This window comes from Chaetomium tenue (assembly GCF_020726465.1).
Source record: "Chaetomium tenue strain MPI-SDFR-AT-0079 chromosome Unknown F5144scaffold_7, whole genome shotgun sequence".
Taxonomy (NCBI): Eukaryota; Fungi; Ascomycota; class Sordariomycetes; order Sordariales; family Chaetomiaceae; genus Chaetomium; species Chaetomium tenue.
Genome location: NW_027117335.1, coordinates 2088355 through 2106547, shown reverse-complemented (window position 1 = coordinate 2106547; position 18193 = coordinate 2088355). Strand labels below are relative to the sequence as shown.

At 58.3% G+C, this 18193-nt stretch overlaps 7 protein-coding genes and 1 non-coding gene across 8 annotated transcripts; 3 read left to right on the top strand and 5 right to left on the bottom strand.

Moving 5' to 3' along the window:
- Positions 1-1059: 1059 nt before the first annotated feature.
- Positions 1060-2719, top strand: F5144DRAFT_498534 (uncharacterized protein; the record flags this gene model as incomplete). Its single annotated transcript, XM_066786274.1, has 5 exons — positions 1060-1266; positions 1363-1706; positions 1863-1990; positions 2052-2365; positions 2429-2719. 5 exons carry the CDS (start codon positions 1060-1062, stop codon positions 2717-2719), a joined length of 1284 nt encoding a protein of 427 aa, XP_066639160.1.
- A 4461-nt stretch (positions 2720-7180) lies between these two features.
- On the bottom strand, positions 7181-7262 carry F5144DRAFT_t174. Its single transcript has one exon. It is a non-coding gene; the product is annotated as a tRNA-Thr (tRNA).
- A 1072-nt stretch (positions 7263-8334) lies between these two features.
- Positions 8335-10487, top strand: F5144DRAFT_624249 (Six-hairpin glycosidase-like protein). The gene is made up of 4 exons (XM_066792192.1): positions 8335-9118; positions 9308-10167; positions 10223-10371; positions 10465-10487. The coding sequence occupies exons 1-3, from the start codon at positions 8666-8668 to the stop codon at positions 10308-10310; spliced, it is 1401 nt and encodes a 466-aa protein (XP_066639159.1). The 5' UTR covers positions 8335-8665; the 3' UTR covers positions 10311-10371; positions 10465-10487.
- Positions 10488-10765: 278 nt separating this feature from the next.
- Positions 10766-12254, bottom strand: F5144DRAFT_498508 (HAD-like domain-containing protein; the record flags this gene model as incomplete). Its single annotated transcript, XM_066786271.1, has 2 exons — positions 10766-11801; positions 11860-12254. 2 exons carry the CDS (start codon positions 12252-12254, stop codon positions 10766-10768), a joined length of 1431 nt encoding a protein of 476 aa, XP_066639158.1.
- A 2295-nt stretch (positions 12255-14549) lies between these two features.
- On the bottom strand, positions 14550-15789 carry F5144DRAFT_396187 (uncharacterized protein). Its single transcript, XM_066784767.1, has 2 exons — positions 15545-15789; positions 14550-15428 (listed from the first exon to the last, which is right to left on the bottom strand). The coding sequence occupies exons 1-2, from the start codon at positions 15614-15616 to the stop codon at positions 14682-14684; spliced, it is 819 nt and encodes a 272-aa protein (XP_066639157.1). The 5' UTR covers positions 15617-15789; the 3' UTR covers positions 14550-14681.
- F5144DRAFT_396048 (uncharacterized protein) lies at positions 15564-16285 on the top strand. Its single transcript, XM_066784765.1, has 2 exons — positions 15564-15871; positions 15977-16285. Exons 1-2 carry the CDS (start codon positions 15654-15656, stop codon positions 16131-16133), a joined length of 375 nt encoding a protein of 124 aa, XP_066639156.1. The 5' UTR covers positions 15564-15653; the 3' UTR covers positions 16134-16285.
- Positions 16286-16371: 86 nt separating this feature from the next.
- Positions 16372-16810, bottom strand: F5144DRAFT_607078 (uncharacterized protein; the record flags this gene model as incomplete). The annotated part of the gene is made up of 4 exons (XM_066791530.1): positions 16372-16459; positions 16524-16554; positions 16633-16675; positions 16787-16810. The coding sequence occupies 4 exons, from the start codon at positions 16808-16810 to the stop codon at positions 16372-16374; spliced, it is 186 nt and encodes a 61-aa protein (XP_066639155.1).
- A 573-nt stretch (positions 16811-17383) lies between these two features.
- On the bottom strand, positions 17384-18169 carry F5144DRAFT_607077 (uncharacterized protein; the record flags this gene model as incomplete). The annotated part of the gene is made up of 3 exons (XM_066791529.1): positions 17384-17545; positions 17644-18060; positions 18128-18169. 3 exons carry the CDS (start codon positions 18167-18169, stop codon positions 17384-17386), a joined length of 621 nt encoding a protein of 206 aa, XP_066639154.1.
- Positions 18170-18193: the final 24 nt, after the last annotated feature.

Genomic DNA, 18193 nt, shown 5'->3' with positions numbered 1-18193 from the left:
CACCTCCGATCCGTGCTCCCTTGCCCGGGCTAGTGTAGACTTGGGACATCCTCAGCCAGTCGACTCCCCGCGAAGGCGATTGGGCACGATCACCCGCATACGCCGAAACATAGCACGGTGCTGCGCCCGCCTATGGGTCACTTTCGTTCGCCTCGATTCCCAGCTCGATCTTTTCTTCCTGGCTTTTAGTCACTCTTTTCTTGTTGACCGTCGTGGGAACCTGCATTAGCACCGGAGCCACCGCGAGCAGCTGTTCCTTGTTCTGGCCATTCTTTTCCAAATCAACGACCTCCCTCGTCCCCCTCGTTGGCATACAAGACGGGGCGGTTGGGTTCAGCCGTCCATCACCCTTTGCTATTCTACTCTTGAACTTTGTTGTTCAGTTTCTTCAATTCTGCAAAACAAGGCTCTGGGAGCCCGTAATTATTGGACGGTGTTTCTGCTTTTTCCACTGGTTTGATACCACGACAGAGCTGAAGGAGTTTATGATACCCACCACGCGCATTCTTCTAGCAGCCGTATTTTCTTCGACACCTACCTTCTCTTGATCGGCCGTTTCGTTAAGGCCTAAAAAGACCAACTCAGCCACCGTCACGACTCGGCTCGCGCTTTGAATCAGACGGGCATAACAACCCAACGAGATCGAAGCTGGAGTTCATCATCGGCCAGAGTCTCAGGACAGACTCGGCACGGTCGCAGGAATAAGACGAGGAGCAGTCTCACGCGGCACTCAACAGCATCGAACGCAGCATGCCCGCACTCTTTTCAGCATAGCAACATCAGAACCCACCTGACCTACCGAACAACAATACCACATAAAAGATGAACCGCTTCAACTTCTTCACCCGCCCCACGGCGACAGGCGCCACAAACCCCGGCGCCGACAACGACGACCCCTACGACGACCGGGCCCCGCTCTCCCCGCGCGTCGTCCCATCATCCGAGGACACCACCACCCGCACAACCCCCAACATCAACATCGTCCTGCATCCCTCCGACGACCTCGAAGCCAACAACACCCAGACCACCTCCCCGGCCGCGGCCGCCGCGACACGAGAGATGGCCGAGCGCGCACGCGCCACCCCCTCATCACGCTTCCTGCACCGTTTCCGCCCGGCCATTCCCTCCTTCTTCAGCACAGCATCCTCCGCCCACCAGCCACAACAGCAACAACAAGCCCCCCATACAGGCTACGGCGCCTTCTTCGGCCTCCGCCCCACCAGCAGCCATTACTCTGGCGACGGCCTGCGCGGCGCCCCCGACACCGTGCTGGATTACAACCACCGCAACTACAACCAGCACCACAACAACCACCGCAACAACCACCGCGGCTACGACGACGACGGCAATTCCTCCGAAGAGGAAGAAGAAGAATACGCAAGCCCCAAAAGCCCTGAATTCCGCCTCGGCGCGCGCGACCTACACCTCCCCGGCACGCGGCTGCACCTGCCCGAGCTGGAGCGGACGTGGACGCAGGGATCCAACGGCCCGCCGACGCGGCCGGGGACGGGGGCGGAAGCGGGGGGTGTGGCGGCGCCGGAGCCGGCGGTGGTGCACGCGCGGAGGCATGGGTCGTCAAGGTCGGCGAGGGAGAGGCGGTCAGGGGAGGAAGGGGAGCATCGGGAGAGGAGGCGGAGGAGGAGGCGGAGGCATGGGGATGGGTCGGAGGCGACGGAGGGGAGTCGGAGTGGGAGTGGGAGTGGCAGGTCGCGGGGTCATCGGTCGAGGGAGGGGGAGAGTCGGAGTGAGCGGCGGGAGCGGAGGGAAAGGAGGGAGAGGAGGCGCGGGGCGGAGGGGTCGTCGCCGTCTGAGGGGTCGTCGTCGAGGTCGTCGCCGTCGTCATCGTCGTCGCGGAGCAGTAGGTCGAGGAAGGGGCCGCCGCCGAAGCACTTCCTCTTTTGCTTTCCCTGGATCAAGTCGCGCCGGGTGCGGTCGCAGATCCTGCGGTGTTTTGTGTCGGGCATGTTTCTCGCTCTGACTCTGTCAATCTGTAAGTGCACTTGGAGAATCTACCCTACCTACCCCGTGAGGAACGGATGCTGACTGCGCAGACCTCGCGCTGTCGCTCACCAAGAACGTCAACAGCAACGAGTTCACCATCCTCATGATTATCATCCTGCTCTTCGTCACTATCTTCTTCTGCCACAGCCTGATCCGCCTCTGCATGCTGGTGGCCAAGGCACGTAAGCGGGCACAAATGGTGGAGCGAGGGCAGGCTGCGCCGGAGATGGTGGGCGCTGGGGGCTACACCGTCCCACGCGAGCCCATCCCCGTGGTGCTGGCCAGGGACGAGGAGGTGGCAGGCATCCAGAGCGAAGCCACCAAGACCGGGCCGCCGGCATACGGCGTCTGGAGAGAGAGCGTGGTATGTGCATACCACCAGACTGACACAACTGAGGTGCCCAAGCTGTACTGACCGTCACGACAGAGGGTCGATCCCAACCGCCTCTACTGGATGCGCAACCAACACCCGGCAGCAGCCGAAGAGGTGTCCGATATTAGTTCGAACGGCTCGGGGACGGGGAGCACAGACCCCACGGTGAGCTCGATGAGCTCGCAGAGCAGTGGTCGGGCGCCTGTTCCTCGTCCGCCGTCGTATTCCTCGGATGATGGCGTGAGCTACGTGGTCGAGGCCCGGCCGAGGTCTATGGCGCCGCGGGCGAATGCCCCGCCGGTGCCGCATCCGTCGCAGAACGGCATGTTAGGGTCGTGGTTTTGAGCATCGATACTGAACACGGAATTGGGGTTTGGGGATCAAACAGGCAAGGATGGCCAGGAAGGGGGCACATGCGCATGTTCAGCGCACAGTGGGATTTAGCGTATGGGTTATCATCGCCAGAAGCGTACCCGGCGTACGTAATTGCGTAATTGTAATCGCAAGTGGTGGCCACCCATTGTTATTATTGTTCGTTGTCGCCATTGTGGTCATTGTTCGGGACCCTTCCGATGATCGAGGACGGGGAGTCGGCAAAAAGCCGGGGTCAACAGAAGGTCCGGCCGCCCAGTTCCGGAGCACGCCGAAGCAAACCCGGTGCTGTTGCATGGTTACCCCTGAGTTCGGTCGACCCGTCGAAGCGCCCCTCAGGTCATCTTGGGTAAATAATAAATGCACGCTCCAGCTGCCAGCTGACAGGTCCAGTCGTCCAGTCGCCCAGCCGCACGAGTTCAAAAGCCATCCTGCATGTCCCGACGCGCGGGACCAACCCTTTGTGGATGCGAGATCACCCTTAACGTGCCCGTTTAGGTGTTCCGGACCGTGTTGCCTCGTCTTTCCTGCCTGGATGGGTTAAGTTGGCGTTGATGACTGCGGCGCGGTCGGTTGGGCATGATTGGGTAGAGTGAGGGGGGTCGTGGCCGCAGGGATTGTGATGCAGCGGGGTTCAAGCCCAGCATACATGAACCCACGGGACCTGCCACAGAACCACACACAGCCCAGAGACTTCATGCAGCCTCCGGACCGCAAACCCAGCGCCCCGGGCTAGGTACCTCTCCACTTGGGTGCAGACTGTGCCGCCGAAACAAACAGTGCCGGGCGAACGGGCTGCTTGCTTCTCTTTTTGGTCTGTTTCGAACATGACCAAAGAGCAAAAGTACCTACCTTTACCGTGTAATCACTTCGTCCGAAGATAGCGAACGAGAGAACGCATTGAAACGGCGCCCCGCCATGGATCCACAGCAAACAACGGCAGTCGTGTTCGGTGAGACCCGAAACCAAAATTCGACGACGTCTCGGACCGGGCAGGGCGCTGGCGACAGCCGTTCTCCGAGACATCCCCACAACCTGAGCCCGGCAGACAAATGTGCCAGTGTGCGTGGGCGCGGGTGCAAATGCGGGCGCAGACGCAGGCGGCGACCTTATTTCCTCATGCCGACTTCGCGCCGACCGAGAGCGAAGAAGGGAAGGATGTGGATGCAACGGTGCCGTTTGCAGTGTGCGATCAATCCAGATTGGAACGAGTCGAGTCAGGGGTGGGGCCGGTCGCAGGTCGCAGTTGCCCTCCGCTTCAGGAACTCCTTCGCGAATTGGAAGCTGTAACTGGGTGTTGGGGGGGGGGTTGTGGTGGACCAGAAAGCACGCCAAGGACCAAGAATTTTAGCCCTTAGCGTGCCCTGGAGCTGAGACTCGAACCCGTCCCCGAGAGCTGCTGCAGCGGGGGAGACCTGCTCACCCGCCGTGCCCGCGCACCCGCGCACCTGCGCACCACCCACGCTGGCAGCTGGCCAGGAAGCCAGGTGTGCTGCTGCTGATGGTGAGCGCTAGGAAGCAAGGACCGTCATCAGCGCTCCACGTTGGCCCGAAAATTGAAAGCCGCCGTCGCCGCCCCTCGGCTGAGATACTTTCGAGGTACTTCGCCTTCCCCCGAGATGTGGCGCCAAGCAACATATCCAAGCGCATTCCCGCCCAAGCCTGGCTGCCTGCTCCTCATCCCCCCCGGCATGGCAAGTCACTCTTCAGTCACTCGTTTCCGGCTTTTCACTCTTGCCCGTGCGGAATGCCAGCACGGAAGCTGCGCTATCCCTCCCTTGCCCTGACTGCTGGTACCCGTCTTTCCTCATTGTCCCGCTTATTCCGTCTCCCTCTCTCCTTCTCCTCCCTCCTCACACCAGTGTCCTCTGAAACGAACAAGCAAAATCATCTTTTTGGGTGTTGTTGGAGGTAGTCGGATACGAAGTCGGAAAGGAAGAAAGGTTGAAGCTGCAGTTGTTGGTCCAAGTCATCATCAGTTTTGTGGGAAAGGTTCCTTCTGGTTTTTATTTTTTTTGCAAAGGTCAGTACCCATTCTCGGTGCGCTCTTACTACCTTCAGCATCACGACTCCCTCCGTTTGGAAAAAAAAAAAAAAAAAGACACGTTTGCATACGCCCACATCGATCCACTAGTGAGAGGCTTGGGTTTGCAGGGCCAACATACATGGCAACATATGGGATGACGGCAGAGGCATTACGAAGTCCAGGAAACAGAGTCAGATGCGCGCATTATGGGACACCATGGCTTCGGACGACAACACCCCGGTCACAACGGTTTCCGTCTCCCTCCGGACCGCTCTCCGTATCCTCCCGTTCCAACAATGTGATGGCGCGTGGCCGAAACGGTTTCGGGACTTGCAGTTTACACGAGACGTCATTTGCTCTTCAGGGAGGCGGCCGGACGTCGGGTCGTACAATCCTGTCCCGACGCTGCGGAACCTGGAACCTGGAACCTGCCTCGCATGCGGCGCAATTAGGGAGGCCTTTTGTATCACCAACCCAAGCAATCGCCTGATATCAATACCCGAAGCCAACAGAACACCCACCACCGGAACGGAACCATGGCCATGTTCAAGTCGTTCACCAGGGACCCGACGCCGCGGGTGGTGGCGGCGGCACACACAATGACAACAAAGACGACAACCAGGGCTTGCAAACGTGTCAGCGGACAAACATCACGGAGGGAGATCGGGTTGCCAGCCCGGGATAGCTTGCTAATGCGCCTGCAGGCCCCTATCAGTCAACATGTCGTCAGTTTCTCGTCGGGCGTGCTACAAGTGCGGTGAGCTTGGCCACCATGCCGAGGCCTGCGCCTCGCCGCATCGGCTCTGCTACAACTGTATGTCCTCTCTCGGCCGCGGCCGCTCCTTGGTCAGTAGGTGCATGCGCTAACGTCAAGCGCAGGCAAGCAGCCAAACCACGAGTCGAACGAGTGCCCGATGCCCCGCACCACCAAAGCGAAGCAGTGCTACCACTGCCAGGGTCTCGGACACGTCCAGGCCGAGTGCCCTACGCTCCGCCTGAGCGGCGCCGGCGCCGGCAACCGGTGCTATAACTGCGATTCTATTGGCCACCTGGCTGTGCGTTTCCCCCATACCGACACGACCATCTGATTGGGTACTGACGTCCGCAGCGCAACTGCCCTAACCCCCCTGTTCCCGGGGCTGGTCGAGGCGGCATGGTCCCCCGCGGCGGCTTTGCTCCCGTGCGGGGCGGATTCGTCGGCGGACCCCGTCCGGCAACATGCTACAAGTGCGGCGGCCCGAACCACTTTGCTCGCGACTGCCAGGCGCAAGCAATGAAGTGCTATGCCTGCGGCAAGCTCGGCCACATCTCCCGTGACTGCACCGCCCCCAACGGCGGCCCACTCAACACGGCCGGCAAGACTTGCTACCAGTGCGGCGAGGCCGGCCACATCTCGCGCGACTGCGCCAACAAGGCCGGCCCCATCGGCGAGATGCAGCCCGAGGTCGAGATGGCCGGTGCTCCGATCATGCCCCAGCCTGTTGCCCCTCTCGCGCCGGCCTCCTAAGCCCGCCCTGGGCTACCACACATCGGGGAGTCGGTCAAGTTCGGATTTATTTTCTTCGGCAATACACGGCTTCCGGTCCACATACCCTCTCCTTGGTCTATTCCCACTCTGGACACGGGATCAGGACGATACGACATCGGGTTTCTTCCAACGGCGTTCTCGGTTCCGGCTCGTCTCACGATTGGGTTCATGGTTTACTCTTGTCTGGACAACACGATGAAATGGAAAACAAACTCTCTCACGTCTCCTCCTTGGCAAGCACTTTCTCTTCGATAACGATTGTTTTGGTCAGGACAAGTGCAATCCGGACATGATTTGGGTTGCATCTTGAGGCATTTTTCTTCCCCTTTTTATCTCATCTTTTTCCCTCCCGCTTTGTTTCATTTTTCCATCGCCTCCATACCTAGACGCTATTTGGAAACGAGCAACTTTCAGAGATACCCCCCTCGGCGCGGAAACACGATTCGGACATGGTTGTCGAGGCTCTCGGGCACGTTCAGCCAACACACCGGGCTCGGCAAGGTTGTGCCGTGGCGCGACAGCGTCAGGCGGGCAAAGGGCACAGGGGCAGGCCAGATCGGAAGGGGCAACTTGATTGGTTGGAAGGGTGTGGTGCGTGGGAAGTGGTTGTGAAGCTGCGGATGGTGCAGGTGGTCGGCCCGGCGATGTAGAAAGGAAATACATCACTCTTCGGATCGACTTGATGGTTTATTCTGGTGTTTGTGGTATGGTGTTTTGGTGTCAGGCGCTTTCTTGGTCTTGAACCGTCGTGGTCCCCCTTACTAATATCAAGCACCGCCAACACCCACACCCCGCCCTCGGTGCCACATGATTATGAGGCAAAAACGAACAAAAAGAGCAGACAACTGAGTTGTCCAGGGAGTTGGTATCAGGTTTAACCTGCCTGATACTGGAATCGAACCAGTGATCTTTGCATCTCTAGGCGGTACGAGTGCAACGCATTACCCCTGTGCTAATCAGGCTATGGACGAAGCGCTGTGGAGAAGAGGTTAAGGAGCGGGGTCGTCGTGGGGCGTGGGAGTTTACTGTCTGCTTGACGGCGAAGCTGTGAAGTGAGAAGTGTCTTGGGTGTATTATTGTAGGTTGCTGGGCAAGGGGGAGATGCGGGTTCCCTGACCACAGTTCAATCGGTCTGTGGTTGCGGTTTTCCCCTTTTGCGTTGACCCGCATGCAGGTGATATGCTTAGTCTCGGGCTAAGCTCTGGGCCTCTCAGGCACTCAGGGGTAACCAACAACGTATCTCCCGCATTGTTTTCTAGCACCGGTGTTGGTTGCTCTAATTGCTATATTCACACAGGTGGTTATCTGACTGGGACCGATAGAGATCTCACTTGAGCCAGCTTCTCATCTGACGACAAGGACATCACCAACCGCATGCGCGGCCTGGTTTCGAGTTTAACAGCCGAGATTTTGAAATGCTCTCAAGTAGAACGTACTTCAGTCTTCGCAATCCACCACTCAGAACCTTCAGCTTCAGTTTTGGAGATTTCTAAAACCCAAGAAACCTATACGTGGGAGGTCATCATGAAGCCCAAGAAGCTGAGCTCCCCATACATCAGTTTACTGTAGCTGCAGCATTATCGCAAAATAAACTAAGATTATAAGAAAGCTTCCGCGCAGAACAGTTGGAGCAGCAGTAGGCAATCAGGAACGTCCGCGGCTCTAGACGAGTAACACGGTGCTAAAGAAACAAATCTTTGATTTCTAAAGTCACTCGTTCAGTCGTTCTGCAGATCTCCCCCTTTTTACTTAATGGCCGGCGCCAACTGGCCAGAAGAAACACTGCGGCCACATTATGAAGCAGCCCGGCGGCTGATAGGTCGACGCACCACTGAATCATTACAAAAGATTCAGGTCAGCTGAAGCTGGGCCATCGGACTCGTAGACCCACCATGAGGATGACGCCCCTGAAAGTGAGGCTCGGCAATCTATGCCCGGGATGTTTTGAGTGCCGCGTTCATGCGTAGATAGTGATATATCACGCCAAATATGTATTTAACTTTTAAGCCGTCTCCCGGAAGAAATCGATCGGGGTACAAGACTACCGAACCTTCCACACTCGGAACGGTCCGTGACCACTGCAGCCCCGCATTCATCTGTTTGGTTACACTCAGGGATCGTCATCCAAACAAAATGACGATGCCCGTGTCACCGCCGATCATCCATCCCTGGATGCTAGACCAATGACGCCCGAACCTCGAACCCATATAATGCGGAGGCATGTCTCGAGCCCCGTCCCTCGTTTCTCAAAGCCATTGTTCTATCTGGATACTGAAAAGTACCTAGGTAGTTGTCCGGATTCAAATAAGAATCTTGTGTTACGAATTGTAACAGACAGACAATCATAGGCTACAGCCCGGCCACAATGAAAACAACACGGGCTCGCGTCCTCCTCGCGGGACTCCTCCCTTCGGTGGCCGCACAATCGTGCCCCGACTACTCCGACTACTCCAAGTCCCGCCACGAGCCCTTCTCCTCGGGCAAGCATGCCCTCTCCTCAATGCGCCCGGCAGCCGCCTGCCGGACCTTCAACTCGACCACTGTCGAGGCCCTCCTCGCCAACATGACCGAAGTCATCTCGGACCCGGACCTCTACCGCCTCTTCGAAAACACCTACCCCAACACCCTCGACACCACCGTCCGCTGGCGCGGCCACGCCGCCGACAACCCCGACGAGGAGCTCGCCTTCCTCATCACCGGCGACATCGACGCCATGTGGCTCCGCGACAGCGCCAACCAACTCCAATCCTACCTCCCGCTCCTCGAGCCCGACGCCGCCCCCAACGACCCCACCTCCATCGCCAGCCTCTACCGCGGCGTCATCAACCTGCAAGCCCGCCAGATCCTCACCGCCCCCTTCTGCAACGCCTTCCAACCGCCCCCCGAAAGCGCCATCCCCCCACCCCCCAACCCCGCCGCCTCCGCCGACGCCGTCCACCCCCCCTACGACCCCAGCCAAGTCTTCGAATGCAAATACGAGCTCGACAGCCTGGCCGCCTTCCTGCAGCTCAGCGCGTCCTACTACGAAGCGACCCACGACGCCGCCTTCTTCGGCCGCTTCTCCTGGCTGCGCGCCATCCAGACCCTCCTCACCACGACCAAATCCATGACCGCCGGCACGTACGGCGCCTCGGGGGAGGTCCTCCCGCCCGCGTACAGCTTCACGCGGCTGACCACGCGCGCGACCGAGACGTTGCTGAACGATGGGGCGGGGGCGCCGGTAAGGCGGACGGGGATGGTGCGCAGTGCGTTTCGGCCGAGCGATGATGCGACGACGTATCCGTTTTTGGTGCCGGCGAATATGCTGTTTGCGAGGGCGTTGGCCGGGGCGGGGTTGATTGTTTCGGCGTTGGAGGAGGAGGGGGAGGTGGAGGTGCCGGAGGGGTTGGCGAAAGAGATGGCGGATTTTTCGGCTGAGGTGAGGGCGGCGGTGGTGAGGTATGGCGTTGTGACTGTGCCGGTGTTGGGGGGGAATGGCACGGAGACGGAGACGGTTTATGCGTATGAGGTGGATGGGTATGGGTCGGCGGCGATTATGGATGATGCGAATGTGCCGTCGCTGTTGGCCGCGCCGGTGTTTGGGTACCTGGGGAGTATTGATCCAGTGTATCAGCGCACGAGGAAGAGGTTGTTGAGCGCGGAGGGGAATCCGTATTTCATGGCGGGCAAGGTGATCAATGCGATTGGCGGTCCGCATGCCGGGCCGGGGATGGCGTGGCCGATGGCGAGTGTGGTGAGGATTCTGACGTCAGAGGATGATGAAGAGATCGAGGTGGCGTTGAGGGAGTTGGTGGCGTCGACTGACGGGTTGGGGTTGATCCATGAGAGCATCAACTCGAACGATGCGAGCAAGTGGACGCGGCAGTGGTGAGTTATCTCGGCCTGTTCTGAACTGTGAGTGTGGTTAACCAACAACTGCTAGGTTCTCGTGGGCCAACGGGCTGTTTGGCCAGATGATTCTCGACCTGCGGTTCCGGAAACCGCACATCCTGCAGAAGAGCTTCCAATGAGCGTTGTACTGTGCTGTCACAGACAACTAGATCACAAATACTTCCTAGACGCAAAACTCAAGTGTGTTGACTCGCCATCCTGGCGTTGTTGATTCCAAGTCTATCTCATGACGACCAAACTCTAACATCTATGCGATGCGGCGCCCGTGTTTAGGTACGAGCGAATGCATGTGCCCGTTCATTTTCGAGCCTAGTTCCCAAGTCCGGTTGCATGCCAGCAACGAATGTGGATGAGGCCCGTATCCATGATCCCAACCCAAGAAATGCCGCATAGAAGAAATGCGGTATGCGAAAGAGAAAAAAAAAAGGAAAAATAAAAAGGTAAATACAGCTGAAGAGGAAAGCCAAAGAATGGAATACGCAGTGGTATCAATAACGGTGTCGTTCAAGTCGTGAAAAAAAGCATTCGCGCACTCCGTCTCTCTCCCTCTGCCTTTCCTCGACCGCGGTCAGGCTTAGGCCATGGTCAGGAAGTTGTCCTGCACCTCAAACTCGGGGGTGCGCCCCTCGCCGACCGCCTTGAGGGCGGCATCATCCAGGGGCAGCATACGGCCGCCAGGCTCCTTGCGCGAGCCCCAGCGGGACATCTCGCGGCGGATACCGTGGTTGACGGCGTCGAGCACCGTGTCGACCAGCTTGCGCGGCTTGTACTTGGGCTCGGTGCCGGGCTGGTAGACGCCCGTCTTGACGAGGATGCTGTACCACTCGTTCTCGGAGATGGCGTCCATGGCGTTGGTGCCGCGGATGTCCGACTCGGGGGTGTCGCCGACAAAGTACACCGTTGCGGGGGGCTTCGTCTGGCGCAAGCCGTGCTGCGTCGCGCGCCACTGCTGCAGGAGGCGAGTGGCAAATTCGAAAGTGGACACCTGGGGCTTGCCGAAGGCGTGCGTCTTGAGCTTCTTGCCACCCGTGGTGTCCTCGAAGACGGTTTCAACGATGCGGCGCAGTGCGCCCATGCCCAGGCGGGCGTGTTCGTGAGCTGCCGACCACAAAACGTCGTTGTGGCTGAAGTAGATGGGCGGGCCTTCGTCGAAGGTCTCGGACCGCGTCTCGAGCCGGCCGCCCTTGGACTGGGCGATGTCGAGGATGATTTGCAGATCCGACGCCCAGTCGCGCGAGTCGGCAAAGACGAAGATGGCCTCGATCACAATATCCGAGAGCTTCTCGGCGCCGTGGCGCGCGAGTAGGTCCCGCGAGTTGGCGTGTTCCGTTTCGGTCAGCTTGCGGAACGGGGCAGTGTGTGCGTTGGCCTTGAGGATGTCGCCAGGGGTGACGACGTCGCGGAAGCCATATGACTCGGCCACATCGCGGCATTTCTCACCCTCGCCGCCGACCACAAGCACGGTGCCGTACCGGTCGGCGAACTCCCTCATGGGGGTGTGGCCGCAGATGAACTGACCGGGCGAGACATCGATCTCGAGCTGTTGCGAGAGATCGCGGCAGCGTTCCGTCTCGAACTTGCCGCCGCCGTTGGTAAGGAAGATGTAGGGACTGGGGTCAAAGTTAGCCTTTGGTCTGGTGGAGTTATTGCGGAGTGATGTTGACTCACACCTTGACGCCCCACTCATTCTCGCCGTTGAGAACCTTCATAGCCTCGACAGCCTCGGGAATCGGCCGCCCGCCGCGGATCAGCACGCCGTCGATGTCGAAAGCAAAGGCAAAGTTGTCGGCCACATCCTCGACCATGGGAGTGATCGGAACGGTCGTAGGCGTGGCTGGGCTCAGAGGCGAAGGCGACTCGGCTGGCACCGAGTAGGTAGCGCTCACATCGGTGGCAGAGCTGGATGACGACAGCGATGGTGACAGCACTTCGTCTTCACCAGGCTCATGCACGCCCATGGCGTCGAGCTTCCTCCGGGCATCATCGAAGGCATCAGCAAAGCTGCTGCTCGACATCTGCCGGGGGCACATGGAGGGCCGCTGGGGAGGGATTGAGAGAGACATGATGGAGTATATTCGTAAGATCGAAGGAATGACTAGTGTCTGTGTTTGCAGGTAAACCAGAAGAAGGAAGGAAAGTATGTTTGCATATCCGACTCAGCGACGGCTGCTGATGAGGGCTGAATTATTCCGAAGATGGCAGACTATGGGCCCGGGGAGTCGCCCCTTATATAGACCGTCGCCATCTACAAGCCGTTTGCCTTCGATAACAACGGAGGAACACATGGTGGTGGGGCCCCCTGCCGTGCAATCAGCGCTTGTCGAGACGGCACAAAACAGGGTCCCATCCTAAGCCCTTGTGAAGGTGGTGGATACTAGGGGGCGCGGGGGCAGGGGAGCACCGCTAGTGGAGATGGCATTTCATCATCTCACTGCCTCTCGTCTGAAATATGTGAAGGCAGGGGATTGGTCGCCTCTTTCGAGCATCATATCGAATGCGTGGAAATCCTCGTCGGTTTTGTCAGAGGGTCCTGCAGTCCACATCTTCATGACACTCCATCCATAGCACCCACTCGCCCCGAGATCCACCGGGCGAGGTGGTGAGATAATTCTGCCACCCGTTGGCTCCATTAAAAAAAACACACCCCACCGCGGGGTATCAAAGGTTTATTAGTTAGGGTCCAGGGTCCAAGCATGTGGATGGTGAACGAAGGTGGTGTGCACGGTATGGCAGCGGTGAGTCGGGCTGCTGAGGAAGGGGGGTGGACAGTGCGAGCCAAGTCGGATAAGGCGGCGGGCAGGGCGGCGAGTGAACCATCGAAGGCACCAAAGAAGAATGGAAGGCGGCAGCGGGCGGCTCCTTTGGTGCTCACCGTACCATTAACCGCGCACAGCGAGCGTCCGTGGGGCTCCAGTGGACGTTATCGACGCTCCCATGGTTCCGACATTTTGAGGCGAAACCCTGATATTCTGAGAGGGAGGTGCGGGTGAAGATCAGGAACGCCGGCGAATTGGACGCTCGAACGTGGTCTTGGTGTTTCCTGTTACTGCCCGTCGTCAACAAACTGGCACCAATAACCGCGAAGGGAAGAATTTTCTGGTTTTGGCCCGCCAGGCACAGATCTCACCTTGGCTTGCTTGGTTGCTTGGGGCACTTTCCACGGTAAAACACAGTGTTAATGCCGCGCTTCCAGGGTCCTGCATACGTCCATACTGTGAAGCGAACGCCCGGAAAACACGGCGGCGGTTTGGGCGCCAAGTCGCCGCGTCGGCTGCACTGTCGATCCCATGACGTCAATGGGTCTACGCCAGTGAATGAGCTGTTAGGCGGAGTGGGACCCGATGGCGTGAGAAACACTGTGAAGCATCCTTGACGGGGGCGTCACTAGTGGTCACCAACGAGAGGCTCTGAGAAGGCCCCCTTTTGCCTGCCGGACAACAGGCGGAGACCAAGCTTGTTGGCCGAAGATCTTGGCCCGTCCTATTCCGTGCCGGCCTCTTCCGTGTCGGGTCCCCGGTCGGCACCGTGTCCATTCTGCCAAGCTGCGAGGCACCGCATGCAGGGACTGCAAGCTGCCATTGGAGGGCTGCCAATCAATTCTTACGGACAGACGGGACATATTCTGAACTATCGACAGTGCTGTGGGCACAGTGGATCATTGTCAGGCCATCCCATGTGAAATGATGGTGTCCGAGGCCTCCAGGAATAGCACTTGGGCTGTCCCGTCTGTGCCCGTCCGTCATGTCAGACCGTTGCCTGTACGGGCAATATGTCGATCCATGTTGTGAGACGCCAGCTTTGTCAAGGGTTCAGTCAGTGAAACGTTGCCTCCTGTGAGTCGCAGAAAAGAGAAAGAAGAACCAAGGCAGCGACGCGGCAATTTTGTCGACCGGCATCGAGTTCTCGTCATGGCGCGCCGGATCGGGGACGGGCAGACACGCCGGCCTCAATGTCAAGGGAGAGCGTGGACATGCGTGTCGGCCGGCGTGTGGGCTAACCAAGTGTCACCTCTCTCGCCGTACTTTGTTACCCCCGACGTTTTGTTTATGCAGCACCTTGGCAGCTCGGCGTCGTCACGGCTTCATGTGGTGTCGAACGAGGACGGGATCACGAAAGGGCGGTTTTCGTTCTCGGTATGCTTTGGAGTATGGATGGCGCTCTCCACCTCCGAAACAGATCGGCCGATGCTCCAGTGCCCAGTCTACTTCCCCGTGATCTATGCATGAACGAGAATGAAATTGGGGTGATAAGGATGGGGATTAGGAGGGGCGGGATGGTGGTTAGCCGACCCTACGACCGCGGCCGTTGTTGGAAGGCCGTGATGTGCGATCTTGAGAGCAGGTCGACCTGCCCGATCTTGATCAATACCCGAGGTTCTCCGCCTTCTGTCCTTCCAGGCTGGTCCTTGGACGTTTTGAAGAACAAATCAGGGATGGAATGAGAGGGGTCGACGGTGGAACCATCTCTTTTCTCATCCCCAAAATTACCCATCAACGGCCCATATCTCTCTTGCAGATCGAGAAGCCTCCCCATGGGGAAGTCGCCAGCCAGCCGGCAGCCTCCACCGCCGCTTGCCGTTTCTCCCGATCAGCCAGTGCTTCCTCGGCGCTCATATCCCAGAATGTGGACACCTCCGCCCGGTCAACCCGTAACCAGCCCTTCCAGTCGGCCGTGACGGCAACCTTGGCGGAGGCCGCAGCGGACGCACTGCCCGAGGGATTCAGTCCACCCCCGATGACAATCGTGCCCCACCATTCCCGGCCGCGGCTCCGGTGTGACCCATAGAGCATATACTCCTCGATGGAGCCGACACAGTCGGCGATGTGCGTAAAGCTTCCTCGTGCAGCACGTAGTACGTGGATATGGTCCAAGTCAGAACGCTGAAGGGTGGCCCTGGGTTTCGGCTCGAGGGTCATTGAACCCGTAGCGGCAGCCCCTTCAATGGGTGTTGCGAGAAGCCGCAACGGGTCGAAGCGCCCTTCAAGATCGACAATAGCCACTGTCTTTTCGTAAGGCGGTGCGATTAGGGTTGCCACCAGGACGTAGATCAGCTCGTGAGGGCGACCGGTCAGTGCCAGCGGCACAGACTGAGTCGCTCGAAAATGGCGATTGACGAGGTCATTAAGGGGATCAATTGGAAATATCGGCGGCCGTACAATCGATGTGGGTATATTTCCAGCATTGTTATCGTTGGTGTTGGGGCCTTGTAACAGACTCGACCGGAGGGAAGCAAGGACCTGAATCGGGAGCACGTCAGGAATTTTGTCAAGTTGGAATTTCATCCATCCAATCTTTTACCCTTCCATCGCGATAAAACTAAAATCTTCATCGCGCCAGCCCACCAGCCACGTACCTCGTCCAGGGTCGTCTCTTCAATCTCTCCGAGCACGCGAGCACCGACACCTGCGGCGGTCGTGCCTCGCATCGTCTGCTTTTGGTAACCGTTGCACCCCGCTGTTCCGATGGCGCCGCCCTGCCCCAATTTCCCAGCCCGGCACTTGTCGGCGGCCGCTCAAATCGATGCCGATGGCAAAGTCAGAAAAACAGAAGATGGCCGTCGGATTAATCTGGCACAAGATTGCGAGCTATTCAGCCTTGTGCAATACGAGTGCATCGTGCGGCACCCCGAATTAGTCGACAGTCCGGTGCAATGCTGGCCGGTGCAGCGGTGGTTTCGCCGGTAGGTGTAATTCTTGGCTCCCCTCAGATTGGCGGCAAGCCCCGTGCGGGTCAAACAGACCTTTATGCTGGTGTCGTGGAATTGGTGTGCTGATGCAGAGTTTAGATGCCAGGACAAAAAAGGTAGTTTTACGGCAGAAACGACGGCTTGGGAAGGAACGGCGGCGGTCACTACCCCGACAGAGGGTCTGCAAGAGGGGCAGGCCGCGCACATCTTGGCTGCTGCATCACAAGCTGCTACAAAGAGCAATAGATCTGGCTGAAACATAACTCTTTCGCTTTTCCCTGCAGTTTCCAAATGATGCCGTCCCGTAGCACCATGATAAACGTCCACCCAAGGAAACGGACATGGATCTGCCCACTGACTCAATTGCCGGCCCTGTCTATCCGTATGATACACAAGCAATCCTCACGCTCCCAGGCCTTCACTGCACGGCCGGAATCCATCTTCTCGTCGTGTTGTCTATTCGCGCCCCTGCCCAATCATCCTGCCCGAAACCCTTAAGCTCCCAGCTTCGCGGCGCGCTGCTCCTCCAGCTTCTTGTAGAAGTTGTCGCGGGCGTCTCTCCGCGGCACGTGGTAGCCGTACCTAGAAGAGCATTAGATATCGACGTCATGCGCGGTCGGGTGTTTGGGTTTATGGGTCGCAGTACCAGAAGGCGTTGCCGAAGACGAGCCCGAGACCTGTCGATGGTTAGTCACCCCTCCAGAATCGTGGCCTAGGTGCGACCTTGGTTCGGGGAAGCATTCAAGGGAACTCACCGAGCGCAATTCCGAGATCGGTGATGAGGCCCCGGCGGAGCATCTAAGACCAACCAACTTGTCAGCTTTTATTCTCACAGCTTTCCCCTCGGGCAAGCGGGGCAGCGACGATTGGCGGTCATTGGGCGGACCGAGGCCTGGGAAAAGCACATACGCCGGTGATGGGTTTGACGGCCATTTTTTCGGGGTTGGTTTGGTGCGTGCGCGGTGAGCGGAGAGGTTCTCGTGGGCTGTAGGCAATCGTTCGTTGCGGTGTTTGACGACATTCGGCTTTCGGCTTCGAATTGGAGCTTCCAAGCATGGCCTGATGTTCGAGCTTAGCTGCACGTGATCTCACGGCGCTGGTAATGTGGGCAGTATTATGTAATCCGAAATTCGAATCCGCCCAATGCAAGGAAGGGTTCACGAAGCATGAAAACCAAACTTTCAATGCACTTCCGAAAGATGCTTACCACAGAAACAGCCTTTCGTAGAGTGGTTTAACAGGTGCCCTAGTATTTATTCATCAAATTTAACATCGGTGTAGACCAAGTCCGAGTCCATCATGCCTCTCTCCTCTCTTCCGACATCTCATTCTCGCCTGACAACGCAAACGGCATGCTTGCAGCCATTTTATGGTTTAATAACTTACAAATTAACAAAAACGAAGTCATGAACAGGAAACCGCCAGCCCCATCTATCCACTACACTACACTACACCACCCTCAATGGATCCATCCGAATGCTTTCCCTCGCTCTCCACATGGGTAATCTAGCACTCATCGCGACGAACAATGACGTTCCAGTGGTCAGGATGGAACACCTGCCCAGCCACCTGCGTCGTGCCCCAGGCGTTGGTCGCACACCGGCCGATGATGTAGCTGACACCATCGGCGATATCAGCAAACGCATTAAGATGGAGCTCATCGGTTCTCTGTGATGCCACACATTGCGCGTTAGCCAACCAACAACCACAGACTAGAGTGACCAGACCCCAAGAAAACAACTGCAACTCAAAAGAACAAGACTCACATCATTACAAACCCACACCGCCGCGTCATACGAGCAACTAACCCGGCTGCACATCCGCGGCCCCGGCGGCACGCGCACCTCGCCCGTGATGCTGTGCAGGTAGCGCAGCCCCTCCCAGTAGGCGGCCATGTGGGCGTAGGGCCACGGCCCGCCGCAGAAGAAGTTGCCGCCGCTGAAGTCGACGGTGCGCCGCGTGATGACGGAGGCTTCGTCCGTGTCCGTGTCTGCGTCGGGGTCCGTGTTGGTGTCGACGGTTTTGGTGGCGGTGGTTTCGGTTTGTTGCTGCTGTTGGAGCTGGGCGGCGAGGGCTTCGATGGTGCCGTTGAAGGTGATGTTGTGGCCGGGGGAGGTCTCGACTGTCCATTGGAGGTCGCTGAATTGGAATTCTTGCGCGGCGGGGCTTGGGGCGGCGAGGGCCTGGGCGCGGTGCTGCGTGTTAGTCCTACTGACTTGCTCTAGGTTGGGGGTAGGGATGGGGGCGTACACCCATGGAGAAGAGGGCGGTGGTGATAGCGGCGAGCTTCATGTTGAACGAGCGGTGGCTTCCGGT

Bases quoted from the DNA above. Each gene is read 5' to 3' on its own strand.
- F5144DRAFT_396048 (XM_066784765.1), top strand. From the start codon at position 15,654: ATGGCGCCGCCCTGCCCCAATTTCCCAGCCCGGCACTTGTCGGCGGCC. The intron at 15,872-15,976 runs GTAGGTGTAATT...TGCAGAGTTTAG, and splicing joins GTGCAGCGGTGGTTTCGCCG to ATGCCAGGACAAAAAAGGTA.
- F5144DRAFT_624249 (XM_066792192.1), top strand. From the start codon at position 8,666: ATGAAAACAACACGGGCTCGCGTCCTCCTCGCGGGACTCCTCCCTTCG. The intron at 9,119-9,307 runs GTCATCAACCTG...GCCTTCCTGCAG, and splicing joins TCGCCAGCCTCTACCGCGGC to CTCAGCGCGTCCTACTACGA. The intron at 10,168-10,222 runs GTGAGTTATCTC...AACAACTGCTAG, and splicing joins AGCAAGTGGACGCGGCAGTG to GTTCTCGTGGGCCAACGGGC.
- F5144DRAFT_396187 (XM_066784767.1), bottom strand. From the start codon at position 15,616: ATGCGAGGCACGACCGCCGCAGGTGTCGGTGCTCGCGTGCTCGGAGAG. The intron at 15,429-15,544 runs GTACGTGGCTGG...CTCCCGATTCAG, and splicing joins AAGAGACGACCCTGGACGAG to GTCCTTGCTTCCCTCCGGTC.